This window comes from Stegostoma tigrinum, chromosome 16 (genome assembly GCF_030684315.1).
Source record: "Stegostoma tigrinum isolate sSteTig4 chromosome 16, sSteTig4.hap1, whole genome shotgun sequence".
Classification (NCBI taxonomy): domain Eukaryota; kingdom Metazoa; phylum Chordata; class Chondrichthyes; order Orectolobiformes; family Stegostomatidae; genus Stegostoma; species Stegostoma tigrinum.
Window position 1 is genome coordinate 67,009,279 of NC_081369.1, and position 21,667 is coordinate 67,030,945.

Consider the following 21,667-nt stretch of genomic DNA (forward strand, 5'->3'; position numbering starts at 1 on the left):
GGCATTTCATATCTGTCCCGTCTTTTGCTGCGAAGGTAGTTTTCTGTTGTCCTCTTGAACAACAGCTGGAGGGCAGTTAAGCATCAATCACATTCATGTGGGACTGGAGTTACATCAGCCTGAAGTAGGTGGCAGTGTTTCCTTCCCTAAATGAATGGAGGTTACCAGTTCCAGAATACAGACATGCACGAAGCAGCCTGAACAAGTGAGTAGTGCAGGAACTGAACAATAATCCAGTTATCAATGCATCTGAATCACTGCTAGCTTCGGAGAATTACAAAGGAGCATAATCTTCAGCTAACAGTCTGTGGAGGATTGTTTAATTAGCATCAGGGAACTACAGTACCTACCACAAGTCCCAACACTAAGTTCCTCACATACTCTCCAGTCTCCAGGGATAGATCACTGGCGAACTGCTGTAGTGTGGTCAAGAATCGCTTCAGTTTGCAGAGTTGTCTGGCTCCGCAGGAAGGAGGAAACTGTTGATAACTTGGAGAGGAACTAGTTGAGGTGGCAGGACCATTGCTGAAGCCATTTGGGGTAGATAGATCTCTTCTGTTTATGGTTGGTGATTGACTGTTCTCATTCATCCCTGCTGAGAGGAACAGAAAGAGATGGGGTTAGTCCCAATCCAGGGTATGGTTGGGTGTGGCTGATGGTACCCAGATACTGATGATGTCACACCAAAACACCCTAACACTTTATTGATGTCATCAAGGACCATTGCAGCTATATGTAAGGAACAGGGTGAGGTTGTAGACTTGATCACCAAGCCAGTGGGTTTGGTTGCAAATGTTTTGTCATCCTGCTGGGTAACATCACTAGTGCCCCTGCGGTGAAAAAAAATGACAAAATAAATGAAGGATCCAACACACCTTGATTCTACAGACTCCCCAAGATATACTAACAAGGGGTTACCCTCAAACCCATTGTCTCACTGTCAAGTGCACTGATTTATAGACTTGCCAAACAATTCCAAATTGAAATACTTAGTTGACAACACTCCCCATTCCATCCACTCCTCCCGAGAATCCCTCAACAGTTAATGATATCCTTTGACGTAATAGCACTACTTACATCCATAAACATTGACCTCACCAAAGGAACAATTGCCACACTGCTGGATGAATCAGGAAGACAGGCACCCCACAACACCAACAGCATCAACAAGGACAGCACCCTGAAACTACTGGATTTGTGCCTCATAAACCCACTTCACCTTCAACAGCCGTATATTCAACCAAATCAACGGAACATCAATGGGATCCCCAAGATCAGGACTGATTGCAGACGCAGTAGTGCAAAGGTTAGAATGAACAGCGCTCCCCACGATACAGCCCAAACTCTGGGTCCGCAATGTAGATGACAACTTTGTGATTATCAAACACACGAGACTAGAAGAAACCGCAGCGACACAAAAACAACATCCTCACCAGAATAAAATTCACACAAGGAGAAGAGAACAATAACCAATACCCTTCTTAGACATAATGACAGAATGTAAGAATAATGGGGAACTCCAGACTAGCGTATACTGAAAGGCCACACATACAGACCAGACACTTAGTTACTCCAGCAACCACCCTAACACCCATAAACAGAGCTGCATCAGGACATTGTTCAAATGATCCATAACACACTACGGCAACCTGGAATTGCACAAAGTAGAACAGGAGCACTTATACAGAGTTTTTAAAAGGAACGGATACCCAGAAAGCACAATCCGCCACTACCTCTGTGACAGGCTGTAACAAGGAGACACAACACGGCCAGACTCACCAATCACCCTACTGTACATCAAGGACATTTCAGAGATGACCACAAGGCTACTCAGACCCCTAGGTATCAGGGTAGCCCACAAACCAACAACTGCCCTGTGACAGCTACTGATAAACGTAAAGGATCCAATATCCGCAACCAATAAAACTAACGTAATTTACAAAATACCATGCAAGGACTGTGAGAAACATTACATAGGCCAAACTGGAAGAAAACTGACAATAAGGATACACAAACACCAACTAGCCACTAAGAGACATGATCAATTCTCACTGTCCTCCATACACACGGGTAAAGAAGGACATGAATTTGACTGACACAATACATTCACAATATCACAAGCCAAACAGAGACATGTCAGGGAATTCCAGGAGGCCTGGCATTCCAATCAGAGCTCCATCAACAAGCACATTGAACTGGACCCGATATACAAACCCCTGGAAAACAGAATGGACGTAATGCCAATCACCCCAGCAAACCAAGGAATATAAATAGCAAACGGGACACTACACCAGCGTTTTACTGGAGGGGCACTGACGATGTTACCGAGCAGGATGACAAAATGTCAGCAATCAAACCCACCAGCTCAGCGAGCAAATCTACGACCTCATCTACAACCCAAACGACAAACTTTTTCAAAAACTTTAAGGAGCAGGAGTCAATTATTTCCCTGAAAATACAGTCTCATTTCCAGGAACCCCCAGTGACTCCTTACAAATTATGGCACACACCGAGAGACTCCCTCAAAATACTTACGCACTCCCAGGGATCCCCATCAAATACTGAAGTACCCCCAGGGATCCCCTTCAAATACTGAAATAGTCCCAGGAAACCGTCAAAATACTAGCACACTTCCAGAAAACCCTACAAATATTGACACACACCCCAAGGACACCTTTGGAAAATCTCCAGGGATCTCTGTAAATATGACATATGCACAGGACTCCTGTGAATACTGACCCAATCCAACGGACAGCCTGCAAAAAACAACACAATGCAGGGGACCCTATGAGAATAGAATAGAATTGAATAGCCCTTATTGTCACATATACTCAATGAGTACGGTGAAAAGTTTATATGTTGCCAATTACAGCGATGACTTAGATACAAAAATACTCAGCACAACTTCGTTTATTGCAAGATTTCTTACAGAAATAAAATGTCCAGTATTACAGAAAAGAGTTCAGTACAGCAGGCCATGCTGGGCTTAGCTTCCAATCTGCATGGGCCCTGGCTCCACACCGTGCCAGCAACACGCCACACTAGGAGGCCGCTGTAGGAGGCCAGAAGGTCACCAGGGCGAGTGGTCACCGCCAGGCTGGCAGGGCCCAATGCACCAGGCCGAGTGGTCATTGCCAGGCTGGCAGGGCCCAGTGGGAGGAGGCTGCTGTGCCAGGCTGAGAGTCGTTGCTCCTTTTTGGAGGTTACTGGAGGCCGGGAGCCATCATCAAAAGCTGGGAGTTGAAGGGAAGGAAAGAAGGTGGAGTAGAAGAAGAAGAAGAAAAGAAATTACTAGGAGGAGGAAAAAGGGAAGAGAAACAAGAAGAAGAACAGGAAGAGTGGATGAGCTTCAGATGGAGCATATTACTCTGCTGCCATCTTACACTGTTACAAATACAGGAACTTACAAGGAAGTTATGTTTTTAAAAGTATCCTTTAACTTAAATTGAAAAACGTTGGTCTCAAAATGTGTATAGCAAGTTGATAATGAATGTCTCTGCTCAGAGATATACATAAACTGGGTACCATCAGGTGGAGGAAAACTGAAATAGATACTCGTTGAAATATCAATAGCACTTCATAAACCTAAGATAGCAGCTTTTTGAAACAAGCAACTAATACTAAGCGGAGGAACAAAACAAACACTGTTGTGAACTTAAAAATATTATTTTAGCAACCAAGCATTTGTAAGTTAGTTTTCTGCATTAAAGAAAGAGCATAGAGCTCATGCAACTTTGGAAGGTTTAAGGAACAACGAGTTACAGATGTAACCCTTGGTGGTGGAGCTCAGATCTGGAAGACTCATGCTGAATGTAATAATTTTCAAAGAACATTGAAAGTTTCAACTTAATGTGCAGTGAGTGCCTTTGGACTTGTTTCTTATAAAGCTACATGCCTGTTAAAATGGGTTCACAGCAAAACAGCTGTAAGACAATTGTGCAAGATAGTTTGTGCAAAATAATCTTGACTTTGGTTACAGTACATTAGTTCTCTGTTGAATTATGTTTTCGATATTGGTTTTAGCTTTATTTTTGTTTCAGCCAAAGCCTTAAAATGTGAACTTGTCTACTGTTAGATCAGGCAATGGGAAATGCTTTCTAAAAATTATAATTCTCTATAGGGATTTTAAGTCATGTTCCTTGCCTTGGAGTTCTTGTGAGATTGGACTGAGGCCATAAAAGTTGCAGACTGGAATTTTTCTAAAGTGTAACAAACAGGATTTCACATTTATTTTTCTGCATTCAATGGGAATTCAACATGGCTACTTCTATTGCTCAAGCTGCTTCAGAGAGGATAGATTTGTCTAATGCGTCTTAAAACAGTTAACAATGGTGTGTCAGAGGAATTAGGAGTCAACTTGAAAGTAGAGCTGAAAAGGCAGAGATTGTTGAAGTAGTGGCTCAACACTTGAAATTTGAAGAGGAAGGAAGTGTTTCTATTAGTTCATGTTAGGCCAAGACAGCAAGAATCCAATTAAAAATTAAACTTCCATCCGAAAAAGATAGAGAAAAGCAAAAGCATCAGTTGAAAAGAAAGGGAAAACAGAAAGAGAAATGCCAAGACTTGAACTTAAATTTCAAAGGGAGAGGGAAAGGGAAGCAAGAAAATCAGACTCAACAGAGTAAGAAAAAATCAAGTGAACAAGAAATTGTGGTAAAACTTGAGGAGGAATTAAACATAACTCCTGACTTTGATTTGGTATTGAATATTTGCTTAGTATCTGAAATAACTCCATAGTTATTGTCTCTCTGTGTTAGCAGAATCTTGTGCCTTCATTTGCATGCTTGATGCCATTTCATTATCTAAATACAGTGAGGAAGGAATTGATTTGTATTTGAGATAATTGCCACAAAACTGCAGTGACCTCTAGGAAAGTATCAGAGATAATGGGAACTGCAGATGCTGGAGATTCCAAGATAATAAAATGTGAGGCTGGATGAACACAGCAGGCCAAGCAGCATCTCAGGAGCACAAAAGCTGACGTTTCGGGCCTAGACCCTTCATCAGAGAGGGGGATGGGGGGAGGGAACTGGAATAAATAGGGAGAGAGGGGGAGGCGGACCGAAGATGGAGAGTCTCCATCTTCGGTCCGCCTCCCCCTCTCTCCCTATTTATTCCAGTTCCCTCCCCCCATCCCCCTCTCTGATGAAGGGTCTAGGCCCGAAACGTCAGCTTTTGTGCTCCTGAGATGCTGCTTGGCCTGCTGTGTTCATCCAGCCTCACATTTTATCCTCTAGGAAAGTAGACACTTTAACTACAATGTGTATTCACAGAGAAGCCTCCGGAAGCCACTCTCACCTTCTCAAGATAAGCAGTCTGCTGATAATGATACAGTGAACTCTATTGCTCTCAGTGCCTACAGATTAGTACTAATAACTTACAGACAGAAATTTAAGTAAGAGACAAAGTCAGACTTCTATGGAATTTGCTCGAAAAGAATGGCACGGTGTTTGCTGAATGTTGCAGGTCTATGAAAGCTTACCAAGACTGAAAATCTTAAAGGTTGAAGAAGATTAAAATAGTCTGGCTTTGGGAATAAGGTCCCACCTGCAAATCCTTTGTGCTCTAAGATAAGGGAGTGTGCAATAATGGCATTTGCCTGTGAATTGCCTCACATATATGTTGTTCACAGGCTTTCGTTTGTAAAATCACTATGAATTTGAGAGAAAACAATTTTGTTTATAACGAGTAAAGTGGCATGGGTGAAGAACTAGCCCCTTCCCAGTGTGGAGGGTAATGTTGATTCAAGGATATTGACATCTGGTCTCTGCCATAAAAAGGGATATATGATTGTTGAAAGTTGGAAATTAAAAAGCAAAATTGTAACATTTGTAACATTGCACAAAATTCTCCACCAGAAAATATTGTCTCATTGAGTAAAGATTATGAAAATCCAATACGTTCTCGTATCTTCACTGGTAAAGTGGGTCAGAGTACAGAATGTTATGGACATTTCTTATTTGAAGGTAAAGTGTCCTCATTCTTGATTGTGAAAAGTTAGTTGCTATTCTCAGAGATGTAGGATCAGCAATTATCGATTTGGACAGGTGATAGTGATTTTCCACCAAATGATAATCACTGAATAATATAGGTTGACATGGGGGTCTGTTGAAGGAAAATATTTGCCTTTTTCTTTGTAAAGTGTGAATTTAAGATATGCCTTAATTATCAATCCAAGGAATGTGGGGATGGATAATAATTTACCTTTCAATGGTGTAGATTTTTTTTGTTAGGGAATGACTTGGATGGGATAAGGCATAGCCATCTGTAGTGATGATTGGAATGCCCACTGAAGTGGTTAAAACTGAAATTGTACAAGCAAAACTGAGTGAGTTAAAAAATGTACAGAATTTTCTGTAACCTACTGAGAAAATTATAATTTCAACAAAAGATGCAGCTAAAGAATTACTCCAGTAATTTCAAAAAGACGTTCAAGGATCAGACAGAAAAAATACTTAATGGCAACATTTTGCCCAATCTGATCCTTTAGAAACTCACAATTCTGAATCATCCCTCTGTTCCTACACCACCCTTATATGAGATGTTTTTCCTTTTCTTTAGTGAAGTTGCCTGTCTTGATATAGGTGTACAAAATGATCAGAGGTATAGATAAAGCAGAGAAGAAAGAACCATTATGAGAGAAAGAAAGGCTGCTCCCTAACCCTAACCCTAGTCTACATGCTCTCCCTCCACATTGCCCTATTGTCAATCCGTCCCATTCTCGAAACAGAACAAAAGACATCGATTCCCTCAGTCCTCCCTTTCTTCTACAGGCTTTTAAAACTCTGAGTTAGTTTATCATCCTCGGTTACTTTCCCAAATTCCTGCTGTTGTGCGCTGTGTAGGTGAAGATCACACTCTGGGCTATTTCCCTCCACAATACACAACTTGGACATCTATTCAGAAAAATCATTTTACGATTGAGCACTTCTGCACATGCTATGATTGGCTGATCTCAGACTCTGATAGGTTTTTAATTGGAGTAAGGAAATGAGTGTGGCAAGGAACCCCAGTACTATACAACAGATTAATGCTGTAGTAATGGCAGCTGAATGACTGACAGACCTGGCTTTGACACTGTGTTGATCAAGGAGACTACAGTCAATTATGGAATGTCAACCAGCAGATCACTGTCCCATTAATCTCCCCTCAATAATCAGTAAATAACATGTTGTGGACAGTGAGGCAGCCCTTGTTCATTAATAATATGCTCAATGATGTTCAGCATGGATTTTGCCAAGACCATTCAGTTCCAGTCCTTCATCCAACATGGACAATGAGCTGAATTTCAGAGAAGGGAGTGACTGCCCCTGACTGCTTCGATGAAGGCAGCATTTGTCCAAAGCTGAAAATGGGTAATGGGAGTGAAAACCTCCAGCATGGGAACCTTCTTCAGTTTCATACTTTCTTCACTTAAACTTACCACTTACACGCCAATTCAGGATTGGCATCCTATAGCATAGGCTCTTTTATTTGAAGCCTGGAAATATTCATAATATATTCAAATTAAAGGAGACCTCAGAAAACGTGTCGAATTTAGAAATTCACTTACACACACCAGGGCCTACGGTGACGTGCTGATGTACAACGTGGTGTCTTCACTGACGAAATGTGTATCCAATTTGCATATTCTCTTAAAGTGATACCTGTCTAGCCAGAAAGCAAAATTATAGCAGCAAAAAAGATGGAATAAAAATAGAAAATGCTGAAATGGGTAGCAGGGCTGACACATCTTGAAGCTAAAAGTAGAGTTAATCCTTCAGACCTTTAATTGGAACAAAGAAAGGTGATTGTAGCTGCTGGAAGCCAGTTACATCAGCCTCAGGATACTGCAGCAGGTGTCCTTCAGAGCAGTGTGTTAAAAGTGTTCACTCTAGGTTGTGTTGATCTGTACCTGGGCAGAAAACTAGACTGTGCTGTGGCTGTGTAACAACTAGCAAGTGGCCATGTACTGCTATAAATGGGCCACACATAACAAGGTGAACTTGGAAGGATTATCAGTCCCCAACCCAAAAACCTTCAGCTGTTTAGTCCAGGACTTAATTGCAATTGTGACAAAATGCTGCTTGACCTGCTGTGTTCATCCAGCTCTACACTTTGTTATCTTGGATTCTCCAGCATCTGCAGTTCCCATTATCACTGATACAATTTTAACCCCACTGCCAAGCCTCTTCCAGGGATGCCTAACCTGAAGAAGTTACCCTACCAACCTCAGGGAATCTCTCTCCCACTGCAACTCTCTTGTCACCTCCATTTCCTACCTACCACCTCATCCCGCCTCCTTGACCTGTCCGTCTTCCCTGGACTGACCTATCACCTCCCTACCTCCTCACCTATACTCTCCTCTCTATCTATCTTGTTTTTTCTCCATTTTCGGTCCGCCTTCCCCTCTCTCCCTATTTATTCCAGTTCCCTCTCCCCATCCCCCTCTCTGATGAAGGGCCTAGGCCCGAAACGTCAGCTTTTGTGCTCCTGAGATGCTGCTTGGCCTGCTGTGTTCATCCAGCTCCACACTTTGTTAACAGGAAAAGGATTTGGTCATTTGGTCCCTCAGATCTGCTGCTCCATTTTCTAAAAATCATGGCTGATTCGATTATTGTTTTAACTCTACTTTCCTAACTTCCTCGATAACCCTTCAGTAGCTTGTCGATGAAAACTCTGTCTAACCCTGACTCGAATATATCTGATGATGCAGCTCCCACTGAGCACTGTGGAACAGAATTTCAAAGACTAGTAGCCATTTAAGACAAGAATTTTTTCTTCCTCACCTCCTTAATTGGGAGGTCTATTGTGGCAAGTAACATTCGGGCAACACAAATGCCAGGAAATGACCATGACCAATAAATGACAATTTAACTACAGCCCCTTGACATTCAATGACGTTACAATCACTAAACTCCCCACTATTAACAGTCTGGGAGTTACCATTGACCAGAAACTCAAACGGAATAGCTATATAAATACAGTGGCTACAAGAGCAGGCCAGAGGCTAGGAATGCTGCAGCAAGTAACTCCCCTTCTGACTCCCCAAAGCCTGTCCACCATCTACACGGCACAAGTCAGGAGTGGGATGGAATACTCCCCACTTGCCTGGATAAATGCAGCCCCAACAATAGTCAAGAAGCTTGACACCATCCAGGACAAAGCAGCCGCTTTATTGGCACCACATCCACAAGCCGCCACTCCCTTCACCACCGACACTCAGTAGCAGCAGTGTGTACTATCTACAAGATGCACTGCAGAAATTCACCAAAGACCCACAGACAGCACCTTCCAAACCCACTACCACTTCCATCTAGAAGGACAAGGGCAGCAGACGTATGGGAACACCATACCGATCAAGTTCCCCTCCACACCACTCACCATCCTGGCTTGGAAATATATCGCTGTTCTTTCACTGTCGCTGGATCAAAATGCTGGAATTCCCTCCCTAAGGGAATATCAGTCAACCTACAGCACATAGACTGCAACAATTCAAAAAATCAGCTCACCACCACCTTCTCAAGGGGCAAATAGGGATGGGCAATAAATGCCGGTCCAGACAGTAACACCAAAGTACCTTGAATGAATAAAAACAAACCTATTTTTCTCAAACTGTCTCACTTACTTCAAGATTTCTCCACAAGTGGAAACATACTCCTATCATGTTGAGGGCCCTCAAAATATTTCAGAAAGATCATTTATTCTCCCAAACCCCGGTGAGTAAAGGCCCAACTTGAACAACCTTTTGCTCAAGACAGTCCTGCGTCTCAGGGATTAGCCTCGTGAACCTTCTCTGAACTGTATACAAAACAAGTATACCCTTTTTTTTCTATGGAGTCCATGGAGTACTTCAGCTGCCGTCCCAATAATGCCGTAGAGAGTCGGAAAATGACTTTCTTACTTTTATACTCCATCTGCTCTGTGATAAAGGCCAACATATTATAAATAACAACCTTTTGTGATTCAAATACAAGGACATTCAGATCCCTCTGCACCACAGAATTCTGTAGAGTGCCTCATTTAAATAATATTCTGTTCATTGTTCACTTGGCAGGAAGAACCAATCTCACATTTTCCCTTCTTATGCTCCAACTGGAATTTTTATTTTGCCCTCTCCCTTGGATACACTTTGTATCTTCCTCAAAACTTGCTTTGCAGCTTTCTTCAATCTTCCAACTGAGGTCTACAAGATGTTAAAGAAGATCAACAAAGTAAATGTAGAGAGGATGTTTCCTCATGTAGGGCAATCCAGAACAAGAAGCCATAATATTAGGATCAGGGGTAGCAGATTTAAAACGGACATGAGGAGAAATTATGTCTCTCAAATGGTTGTAAATCTATGGAATTCATTACCCAGAGTGCAGTACATGCTGGAACACTGAATAAATTTTAGGAGGTAGACAGATTTTTAATGCATAGTGCACTGAAGGGTTATGGCAAGGGAAGGAAGGTGCAGTTGAGGCCAAGGTGAGATCAGCCATTATTGTGTTAAATGACAGAGCAGGCTCAAGGGGGTGAATAACCTACTCCTGCTCCTAGTTTTTACGTTTTATGTATAAACGTAGGTCAAAAACTAGGAATCCTACAGAAAACAACTCACCTCCCGAATGCCCAAAGCCTATCCATCATCTACAAAGCAGAAGTCAGGAAAAGATGGAATACTCCCCATTTGCCTGGACAGGTGAATCTTCAATAATTTTCGGCAAGTTCAACTCAATCTAAGCGGCCGATTTGATTGGCACCATGTTCACGACCTACATTTAATCCTTCCCACACTGACATACAGTGACAGCAGCATCAACAAGATACACTGCAGGACCTCGTCTAATCTCCATCTACAGTGTCTTCCAAACCTGTGACCTCTATGATCTAGACGAACAAGGTGCTGCAGGCACTTAGGAACCAGTTGCAAGTCCCCTCCAAGTCACAGCCATCCTTACTTGGAAACACAGCATGGATCTTTCACCTTAGCTCAGCCAAACCCCTGGACTTCCCTCCCAATAGCGTCAGGAAAACATAAGAAGTTAGAGCAGTAATAGACCATTTAGTGCCTTGAGCCTGCTCCACTACTGAACACAATCATGGACGATCTTTTCGATTGACTCCATTTCCCTGCCCATTCCTTATGTTCCTCGAATCCTTAAGAAACCTGTCTATCTCAGCCCAAAACATACACCACACTGGAGCATGCACAATGCTGTTGGGTGGAGAAGACCGAGATTCACAACAGCCCTTATTGTGGAGACTTTTCTCCGTATCTGCGACGAAGCTTTTCCACACAAACTGCAGAGGTTCAGGAGATGGCTCCACCAACACCTTCTCTTGACAATTGGGAAATGCTGTCCTTGCAAGCAGCAATCGTTCATCAACTGAATCAAAAACATGACAAAGGGTGAGGGTAATCAGTTACAAATTCAGTTCCAAAACAAATACTTATCACCAGGATGTGGGTGCCATGAGTTCTCCTTCTGGGACGTTCTGTTTACCTTTACAAATCTAGAATCTGTTCTCAGTGTGTTGCAATTAATTTAAAATTAGCTTCCGATGTGATGCTGCTGAGCTATTGCATGGGATCACTCTCTCTGCTGTTTTGGCAGAGCCTGGGTCTGACTCACCGACTGCTGGAGAGAATGATATATTTCAAACACATCCCTGTGTAACAGTGGGAACGAGTGGTGGCCGGAACCAAGAGGTTATGCTGCAGCTGTACAAAACTCTGGCGCGGCCGCACTTGGACAGTTCTGGTCACCGCATTATAAGAAGGATGTGGAAGCTTTAAAAGGGTGCAGAGGAGATTTACTAGGATGTTGCCTGGTATGGAGGGAAGGTCTTACGAGGAAAGGCTGAGGGACTTGAGGCTGTTTTCATTAGAGAGAAGAAGGTTGAGAGGTGACTTAATTGAAACATATAAAATAATCAGAGGGTTAGATAGGGTGGATAGGGAGAGCCTTTTTCCTAGGATGGTGACGGCGAGCATGAGGGGACATAGCTTTAAATTGAGGGGTGAAAGATATAGGACAGATGTCATAGGTAGTTTCTTTACTCAGAGAGTAGTAAGGGAATGGAACGCTTTGCCTGCAACGGTAGTAAATTTGCCAACTTTAGGTACATTTAAGTCATCACTGAACAAGCATATGGACGTACATGGAATAGTGTAGGTTAGATGGGCTTGAGATTGGTATGACAGGTCGGCACAACATCGAGGGCCGAAGGGCCTGTACTGTGCTGTAATGTTCTATGTTCTATGTTCTATGTTTTGGTGGGGTGGCTGGTCACGCCAGTGGTGTGAGAACCTGCCTGGTTCCACCACTGCCTATGGGCACAAGAAGAAAAAAGGCACTCTCATTAACCATTTACAATATCAAGTTTCAAACCAAATTATAGGGAAAGAGGGACAGAGGTGAAGGCTAGTTAGCCTGGGGTCTGAGGAAGGAAAAAGGACAGAAAGAAAGAATTGGGGTGCTGCAGGAAACACACGTTAAAATGAAGTATAAAACAGTGCTGCTTTCTCCACAGACACTGTAACACACTGCCTAATCAGATATTTACCCTACTCACTTCTGAGTAAATCTTCTAATTCCCAGCCCTGTGTAAAGAGTAATATTCTAAGGAAGTAAAGGGTTCCATTCAAACAGGAGGCTAAGCCTGACACACATTCCCTGAAGGAAAGCAGTTGTTTGATTCTCCAGGGAAAGTGAGGGACTAACGACAACATGGACAGGAGCAGTGAGGTCTGGTATTTTCCTCTGATGTTGAAAGCAGTGGAATGAAATTTCCAGATTTCAGCTGATCATCAAAATCCAATTTCTTAAAGCTTGGTTAGTTCCGATATCCCCCCAATTCCTTACTTAACCATATCAACACTGTATTCCAGGAAAAGTGATGTGCCTCGCAACTCTTCACATTCTCCCTATCAAAAGGATGGGCATCAAATATTAACCACTTGCTTAGATCGGTTTGACTTTAACAGCTCTGCTGTCTGGGACAGAGCACCCTGACTGATACCACAGCACTGAATGTAAAATTCACTGCCTCCATGGTGGGTAGCTGGTTTAATTAAACAAATCCCAACCTCTCCATTCAGAAAGGTGAATACAAAGGTACTATGTGAATGGCATCATGTCCAAATCCTGCCTAAGTCACTCACCGCCATCGTCTCTTCTCAGTATTCTATAATTATGGAAGTGCCTTCAGTATCAGGTACAAGTGGCCCAGACAGAGCTGCATTTAGACATGGACTGCTGAGGAGTTGCAAATGGTGTTGAACATTGTGTAATCATCAGCAACATTCCCATTCTGACCTTATGATAGGGGGAAGGTAATTGACAAAGCACTTGTTTACCTATGATGCTCATCATGATTGAATAGGTGGAGATAACAAAGTGTGGAGCTGGAGGAACACTGCAGGACAAGTAACATTAAAGCTGCAGGAAAGTTGACATTTCAGGTGGGGATCCTTTTCCAGAAATCAGCTTTCCTGCTCCTCTGACGCTGCCTGGCCTGCTGTGTTCGCCCAGCTCCACAGTGTGGTGTCTCTGACTTCAGCATCGGCAGTTCTTGCTATCTCAATGATTGAGTAGGATGCTGGGTGTCACTAGGTTCATACATGAAGAGGTAGCAGGCAGTGGCCATCTGCAAACAGCCCCAACTAATGCTTCAAGTGATAGGCCCACGCCTAGAGGCATTGCCCGATACTAGTCAGAGTGTGAGTTCAACTGATTGAGCAGGTCAGGGTTTGTTATAGAGCAATGTGGCACATTCACCCTGTTTTACCCTGTCACACACTGCATGCAAATCACTGCCTCAAGAGTGGAATCATGTCGGAAGGCAATGGTGTAGCGGTATTTTCACTTGACTGCTAATTCCGAAACCCTTCTGGGAACCTGTATTTGAATCCCATTAAGCTAGATAGTGAAATTTGAGATCTAATAAAACCAAGAATTATTTTCTATCCAGAAAATAATTCTTTAATAACTGACCAGGGAAGGAAGAGCTTAAGCAGCTGGCACAAGAGACCAAGAACCCACTCAACTCTAGGCAGGAGGGGGCTCTGTGGTGTCAGCAATCAGAAACTTTACCAGAATACACAGGGCAGGTGGAGCATTCGGACAGGCATATGGCACACAGTGGCTCTCATTGCCCAGAGGTTGCAGCAGTGCAGTAAATATTGCAAGCGCCTGTGTGCCTGCATGGACAGTTTGGCAGCTACCAGGGAGACCCAGGCCCTGCAGTCTCAGAGTCAGCTGAAGAGGTGCAAACAATCCATCCTCTCGATCTCCATTGGGCTTCAGGGCCAAAGGCAGTGCGACAGGGAGACCGGGAACCTTGGCCCCACTCCAGGTGATCCCTCCTCACCAGAAGACAGGACAATGCTGGAAGGAACCCAGCCTGATTCCAGCCAGGACATTGCAAAGTAGCTGGGCCCCCACCTCCACCCTGCCTGCCCCTCTCTGACCCTTCAAAGTTCAGGCTGACTTGGATCACCTTGCCTTGGGCAAGGAGACCGTTGGCATGTGTGGTTCATCAAGTCACAAGCACCTACAGGGTCACCGTGCCAACACACTCCACAACCAAACCGGCTTCCTCCAGCCATCACCCTCTCCCACAACCCAACCCAACCCAGCTCTGTTCACTGAGACCGTGTGGGAGGGAGAGCACAAAACAAGCTTATCGAGGGCACTTTGAATGGCTCTGGGCTTGTGCATAAATGTTTGACCTTTAACCTTACAGGTTGTTGATAGTCCCCTCTGTGTAGGCTCTAAACATATTATCACATGATCCAGCATCACCACAATCAAGGCTCATTGGCTGGACGTTTGTGCTGGGAGCACAGGCGCCGTCCTGCAAGTTGAGAAACAGTGTGTACACTCACCCTGTAGCCCTCCTCGCCCATTATCCTGAATGTTTATAAAGCAACAAACTGAAGTCAAAGTGAGTGGATGGGAGGTACAGTGAGAGAGGGTGAGGGAGAGAGAGAGGGTTGAGTGGACAGGGGGAGCGAGGGGGGTGAGTGGATAGGGGGAGAGAGAGGTGTGAGTGGATAGGAAGAGAGAGAGGTGTGAGTGGATAGGAAGAGAGAGAGGTGTGAGTGGATAGGAAGAGAGAGAGGTGTGAGTGGATAGGAAGAGAGAGGGGTGTGAGTGGATAGGAAGAGAGAGAGGTGTGAGTGGATAGGAAGAGAGAGAGGTGTGAGTGGATAGGAAGAGAGAGAGGTGTGAGTGGATAGGAAGAGAGAGAGGTGTGAGTGGATAGGAAGAGAGAGAGGTGTGAGTGGATAGGAAGAGAGAGGGGTGTGAGTGGATAGGAAGAGAGAGAGGTGTGAGTGGATATGGGGAGAGAGGTGTGAGTGGATAGGGGGAGAGAGAGGTGTGAGTGGATAGGAAGAGAGAGGGGTGTGAGTGGATAGGAAGAGAGAGAGGTGTGAGTGGATAGGAAGAGAGAGGGGTGTGAGTGGATAGGAAGAGAGAGAGGTGTGAGTGGATATGGGGAGAGAGGTGTGAGTGGATAGGGGGAGAGAGAGGTGTGAGTGGATATGGGGAGAGAGGGGTGAGTGGATATGGGGAGAGAGAGGTGTGAGTGGATATGGGGAGCGAGGGGGGTGAGTGGATAGGGGGAGAGAGAGGTGTGAGTGGATAGGAAGAGAGAGAGGTGTGAGTGGATAGGAAGAGAGAGAGGTGTGAGTGGATATGGGGAGAGAGGGGTGAGTGGATATGGGGAGAGAGAGGTGTGAGTGGATATGGGGAGCGAGGGGTGTGAGTGGATAGGAAGAGAGAGAGGTGTGAGTGGATATGGGGAGAGAGGGGTGTGAGTGGATAGGAAGAGAGAGAGGTGTGAGTGGATATGGGGAGAGAGGGGTATGAGTGGATAGGAAGAGAGAGAGGTGTGAGTGGATATGGGGAGAGAGGGGTGTGAGTGGATAGGAAGAGAGAGAGGTGTGAGTGGATATGGGGAGAGAGGGGTATGAGTGGATAGGAAGAGAGAGAGGTGTGAGTGGATATGGGGAGAGAGGGGTGTGAGTGGATAGGAAGAGAGAGAGGTGTGAGTGGATATGGGGAGAGAGGGGTGAGTGGATATGGGGAGAGAGGGGTGAGTGGATAGGGGGAGAGTGGATGAGGGGGAGAGAGACGAGTGAGTGGATAGGGGGAGAGAGAGGGTTGAGTGGATGGAGGGAGAGGGTGGGTTGAGTGGATGGGGGAGAGAGAGGGGTGAGTGGATGGGGGGAGACAGTGGTGAGTGGATAGGGGGAGGAGGCCCAGATATATATCGAGAGAATTTGAAAGGAGTAGGTAAAAAAGGAAATACTGGATAGCAGGCCAGGACAGAAGAGAAGCTGAATAAGTGATAATAAAGGCTGAGAGTATGGAAATGAGTTTGCTGTGCTGAATGGGCCGAGGAGTATGTGGGAGTATGATGATGGGCCGAGGAGTATGAGGGAATATGATGATGGGCCGAGGAGTATGATGATGGGCCGAGGAGTATGTCGGAATGTGATGATGGGCCGAGGAGTATGTGGGAATATGATGATGGGCCGAGGAGTATGTGGGAGTATGATGATGGGCCGAGGAGTATCGGGGAATGTGATGATGAGCTGAAGAGTATGTGGGAATAGGTGACTGGGCTAAAAGCATCTCACGTCATAACAGGGCCAGGGGTAGGATGGAAAGAAAAAACATGGAACAATTGAGGAATAAGAGAATGATCAGGGAGAAGGTAGGGCTGATCAGGGATAGCGTAGGGAACTTGTGCGTGGAGTCTGAGCAGATAGGGGAAGCCCTAAATGAGTTTTTTGCTTCGGTTTTCACTAAGGAAAGGGACCTTGTTGTGAATGAGAACTTTGAGGAGCAGGAAAACAGGCTTGAACAGATCAAGTTTGAGGAAGTTGATGTGCTGGAAATTTTGGCAAACATTAAGATTGATAAGTCCCCAGGGCCAGACCAGATTTATCCTAGGTTGCTCCGGGAAGCGAGAAAGGAGGTTGCTAAGCCGCTGGCGAAGATCTTTGCTTCCTCACTCTCCACGGGAATCGTACCGGAAGATTGGAGAGAGGCAAATGTTGTTTCTCTTTTCAAGAAAGGGAATAGGAAAATCCCTGGAAATACAGACCAGTCAGTCTTACATCTGTGGTCAGCAAGGTTTTGGAAAGAATTCTGAGGGATAGGATTTATGACTATTTGGAAAAGCAGAGCGTGATTAAAGGGAGTCAGCATGGCTTTGTGAGGGGCAGGTCATGCCTTACAAATCTTATCGAGTTCTTTGAGGAAGTCACGAGACAGATTGACGAGGGTCGAGCAATGGATGTGGTGTACATGGACTTCAGCAAGGCATTTGATAAGGTTCCCTATGGCAGGCTCATTCATAAAGTCAGGAGGTATGGGATACAGGATGATTTGGCTGTTTGGATTCAGAATTGGTTGGCTGACAGGAGGCAGAGAGTGGTTGTAGATGGTAAGTATTCTGCCTGGAGGTCAGTGCTAAGTGGTGTCCCGCAGGGCTCTGTTCTTGGGCCTCTGCTCTTTGTAGTTTTTATAAATGTCTTGGATGAGGAGGTTGAGGGGTGGGTTAGTGTGTTTGCTGATGACACAAAGGTTGGAGGTGCCATTGATAGTATCGAGGACTATTGCAGGCTTCAGCGAGACATTGACAGAATGCAGAGCTGGGCTGAGAAATGGCAGATGGAGTTCAACCTGGATAAATGTGAAGTGATGCATTTAGGAAGGTCGAACTTAAATGCTGAACATAGGATTAAAAGCAGGATTCTTAGCAGTGTAGAGGAACAGCGGGATCTTGGTGTTCAAGTGCATAGCTCCCTCAAAGTTGCCACCCAAGTGGATAAGGTTGTTAAGAAAGCATATGGTGTTTTGGCTTTCATTAACCGGAGGATCGAGTTTAAGAGCCGCGAGGTTATGCTGCAGCTCTACAAAACCCTGGTGAGACCACACTTGGAATATTGTGTCTAGTTCTGGTCACCCTATTATAGGAAAGATGTGGAGGCTTTGGAGGGGGTGCAAAGGAGGTTTACCAGGATGCTGCCTGGACTGGAGGGCTTGTCTTACGAGGAGAGGTTGACTGAGCCCGGCTTTTCTCTCTGGAGAGAAGGAGGAAGAGAGGTGACCTGATCGAGATGTACAAGGTAATGAGAGGCATGGATAGAGTCGATAGCCAGAGACTTTTCCCCAGGGCAGGATTGACTGGCACGAGGGGTTATAGTTTTAAAGTGTTAGGAGGAAGGTATAGAGGAGACGTCAGAGGGAGGTTCTTCACCCAGAGAGTTGTGAGTGCATGGAATAGTTTGCCAGTGGTAATCATGGAAGCGGAGTCATTAGTGACATTTAAGCGACTGCTGGACATGCACATGGACAGCAGTGAATTGAGGGGAATGTAGGTTAAGTTATTTTAATTTTGGATTAGGATTATTCCACGGCAGAACATCATGGGCCGAAGGGTCTGTACTGTGCTGTACTTTTCTATGTTCTATGTTCTAATGGAATCAGGCTCTAACGTTATTGAAACTGAAAGAACTACGGATGCTGTAAATTAGAAACAAAAACAGAAGTTGCTGGAAAAGGTCAACAGGTCTGGCAGCATTTTGAAGAGAAATCAATGTTAACAGGAGTTCTGAGGAAGGGTCAACAAGGGTCCTGAATGTTTAGCTCCATCTGTGGGCAGCAGTGTTATGAATGAGCTCAAGTTTAGGGTAGGAAACCAGTATATAGTATTGGTTAGATGCAGAGTTAAGGAAGGCACATGAGGGTTTCCACAGCAGATTCCCTAAGAAAAGGACAAAAGTGAGGCAATAATATGGAGTCATTAGGCTATCTTAATAATGGTTGTAAGATGTCGTTTCAAGCTTGTTCACCAAATTTCCTCTGAAATCCTCACCCTGTCAAAAGGAGGATGGTATAAGTTCAATTTAATACCAGTCAACGTAAGCAATCTGCTTCTGTCTGACTGCTCCAGCAGAAACAGAGCAGTAAAGATTACTGGAAGGACAGTGTACCTACTGAATGATTCAAGGCTCTTAAATATTTTTAATGGCAGCTCTCCGTGCGGCTTTACATGCATTTCCCCTCCATTACACCAGTTCCCTTATCAGTGGGTGACTCTTCCTGCAATGCAGCTTCCAGAAAGCTGTCCTGCCCAAGGGTTTCAGGGAAGTGCAACCACCCTCGTCCCACATCACACACGCTCACACACTCACCCCGCACACACCACACGCACACACATGCACAGAAACACTCACGCCCACACACAGACACACTCACACAGACATACTCACGCACTCACTCACTCACACACCCAGAAACACTCATGCGCACGCAGACACACACTCACACATGGACACACCATATGCACCCATTACAGACACATATACACTCACGCATATGACACATCATATGCACACATCACACACACACAGAGATGGACAAACACTCACGCGCGCACACACACACACACTCACTTAAACTCCTGTCTCTCACACACAGTCAGTTCATGCACTCACACATCTCTCACACCTTCCCTCTTTCACATGTGCCTGTCGCACATACACCTCAGCACACACACAGATCCTCCTCCATCAAACAGTGAAACATGCACATACATAAACCATCTCTTACACTCAAATTTTTTGTACACATTCATGGCTCCAACTCTATCTGACAAATCAGAAGTACTAACACTGGGATTCAATTTCTTGCTGCCTGCTCCAATCCTAGATTTAGGCTTTTTCTTCTTTCGCACCAAAATCCTCTTTCACCTTCTCACTTTTAAATTAACTTTGTCACCTTTCTATGCAGTTGACATATCAATTGCACGCCACTAAATTTGACTTTTTTACTAAAGTCATTTTACACATATTTTAACTGGTTTCTCACCTTTTTTTGTCAGCAGAAATACAATTTAAAATGTTATCTCTTAACCTATCAGCCTTTATTTCAATATTCAATAATTATTCACTCTTTATACTTATTCTAATGACATTATTGAGCAAACAGCTGTTTTGGGAGGAGATGACAAGGCAATCCTGGCTGATTAACTCTTGTAAAGATTACACAGGTTTCTAACTAGCTCTTACCTTCTGATGTGATTGTTAGGTATAGCTTGATGTTCTGTCAGACAGGGAGACTGTAGAGAACCCCTCACTGTGCACTGTGCAAGTGGAAGGAGAACTACTTCAGTCAGTGGCCAGGTCCCAGTGCCAGGAGAATACATTATAGTTCTGACTAAATCACAGCAGAAGGATAGAGAGAGGAACCTGGTTTAAGAAAGATTGAAAAACATTAAACACACGACGTTTAAGTGACTGTGTACTGACCTGTTTCAATTCACCTCTGCTGGGACTGCCAGGGTTACATGGCCTCAAAGTACGAGTCTGATCTCTGTGGAGATGTGTCTGATGTCAGGCAGTCCTGTCTCTGTGTCATGTGGTTAACACGAGCAGGAAGTAGGTGTTATTAATAGGGGTTTGTGTTTGCAGCTGTGAGAGTGTACACAGCTACTGGAGGGACATCTGTAATCTCAGCACCACAGGCAATGAGCAGGGTTTAACTTCCCAACACCTGCAATACTCAGCACCAACTGCAGGAATTGGTTCCTTTGATTTAAGATTGCACCAGGATTTGAAACATTAGGATTTCTTTCTCATTGATTTACTGACAAGGACACAGGCTATTTTACTCAAAATTATTCTAAAGAAAAATCCAAAGTGAAATTAGGGAGAAGGCAATGTGTAGGTCCCTGGCAGTGAGGACACAGTGATCATAGTTAGGCCTGCACTGAGGTAAACAAGAAGAGTTTACTATAACAATGATTTAACTCTTCAGTCTGTTTCCTTCTCTGCCTAACACATCAGTGAACATTCAGAATGAACATGAAATCTGCACAGTCATACAACAAGCAATAACAGCACCTAGTGCCCATTTCTTTTGGTTCTTTAATGCAGAATCCATCTCTCAGTGGGGGACCAGAATCACTGCAGATTGTGTAAGGACAGGATATTATCTGCCCTGAAGAAAACTGAATTGTTTGTGAAACAGTTAGACATTTTCAACAATCTTTCATTGTTCTTTGGTAAGGTCTAATAGGGAACATTGGGACAACTGGACTTGTATCAAGTGGAGTTTAGAAAACCATGAGGTAATTTGACTGAAACATATAAGATCCTTGGGATCCTAACAAAGGTATATTCAGAAAGCATGTTTAAACTTGTGGAAGAGTCTAGAACTAGGTTTCACTGTTCAAAAATAAGGGATCGCATTCACACATTTAAGACAGAGATGAGGAGATCCATTTTCTCGCAGAGACTTGACAGTTTTTGTTACTTTCTTTCTCAAAACAAGCCGAATATTTGAATATCTTTAAAGCTTAGAGAGAGACAGATTCCTGATAAGTAAGGGGAGAGGAGAAAGGTTATCAGGATCGGGAGGAATATAGAGTAATCAGATCAGTTACGATCTTATTTCACAGCAAAGCAAACTTGATAGTCTGAATGGCCTATTGTGTTCTTAATTTGGTTACTCGTATGTTTTCTTATGTCAGCTCACAGAGAGCAAATTTATTGAATTCAAGTAAATGCATAAGAACACAAGAAATAGGAGCAGGAATAGGCCATGTGGCCCATTGAGCCTGGTCTGCCATTCAATAAGATCATGGCTGATCTATTTACAGATTCAGCTCCACTTACCTG

General features: G+C 44.2%; 1 protein-coding gene across 5 annotated transcripts in view; it reads right to left on the reverse strand.

Moving 5' to 3' along the window:
- Positions 1-20,401, reverse strand: part of LOC125459620 (protein CBFA2T1-like) — a 70,288-nt gene extending 49,887 nt beyond the window's left edge. The window contains exons 1-2 of one of the 5 annotated variants that reach the window (XM_048546217.2): positions 20,297-20,401; positions 351-595 (exon numbers count right to left, since the gene is read on the reverse strand). In XM_048546217.2, the coding sequence (XP_048402174.1) occupies positions 351-590 (240 nt within the window). In that variant the 5' untranslated portion in view covers positions 591-595; positions 20,297-20,401. Of the gene's footprint in view, positions 1-350; positions 596-7,552; positions 7,651-20,056; positions 20,156-20,296 lie in introns of those variants that run through there. The other 4 variants (XM_048546216.2, XM_048546219.2, XM_048546218.2 and 1 more) reach the window with 4 other exon arrangements.
- Positions 20,402-21,667: the final 1,266 nt, after the last annotated feature.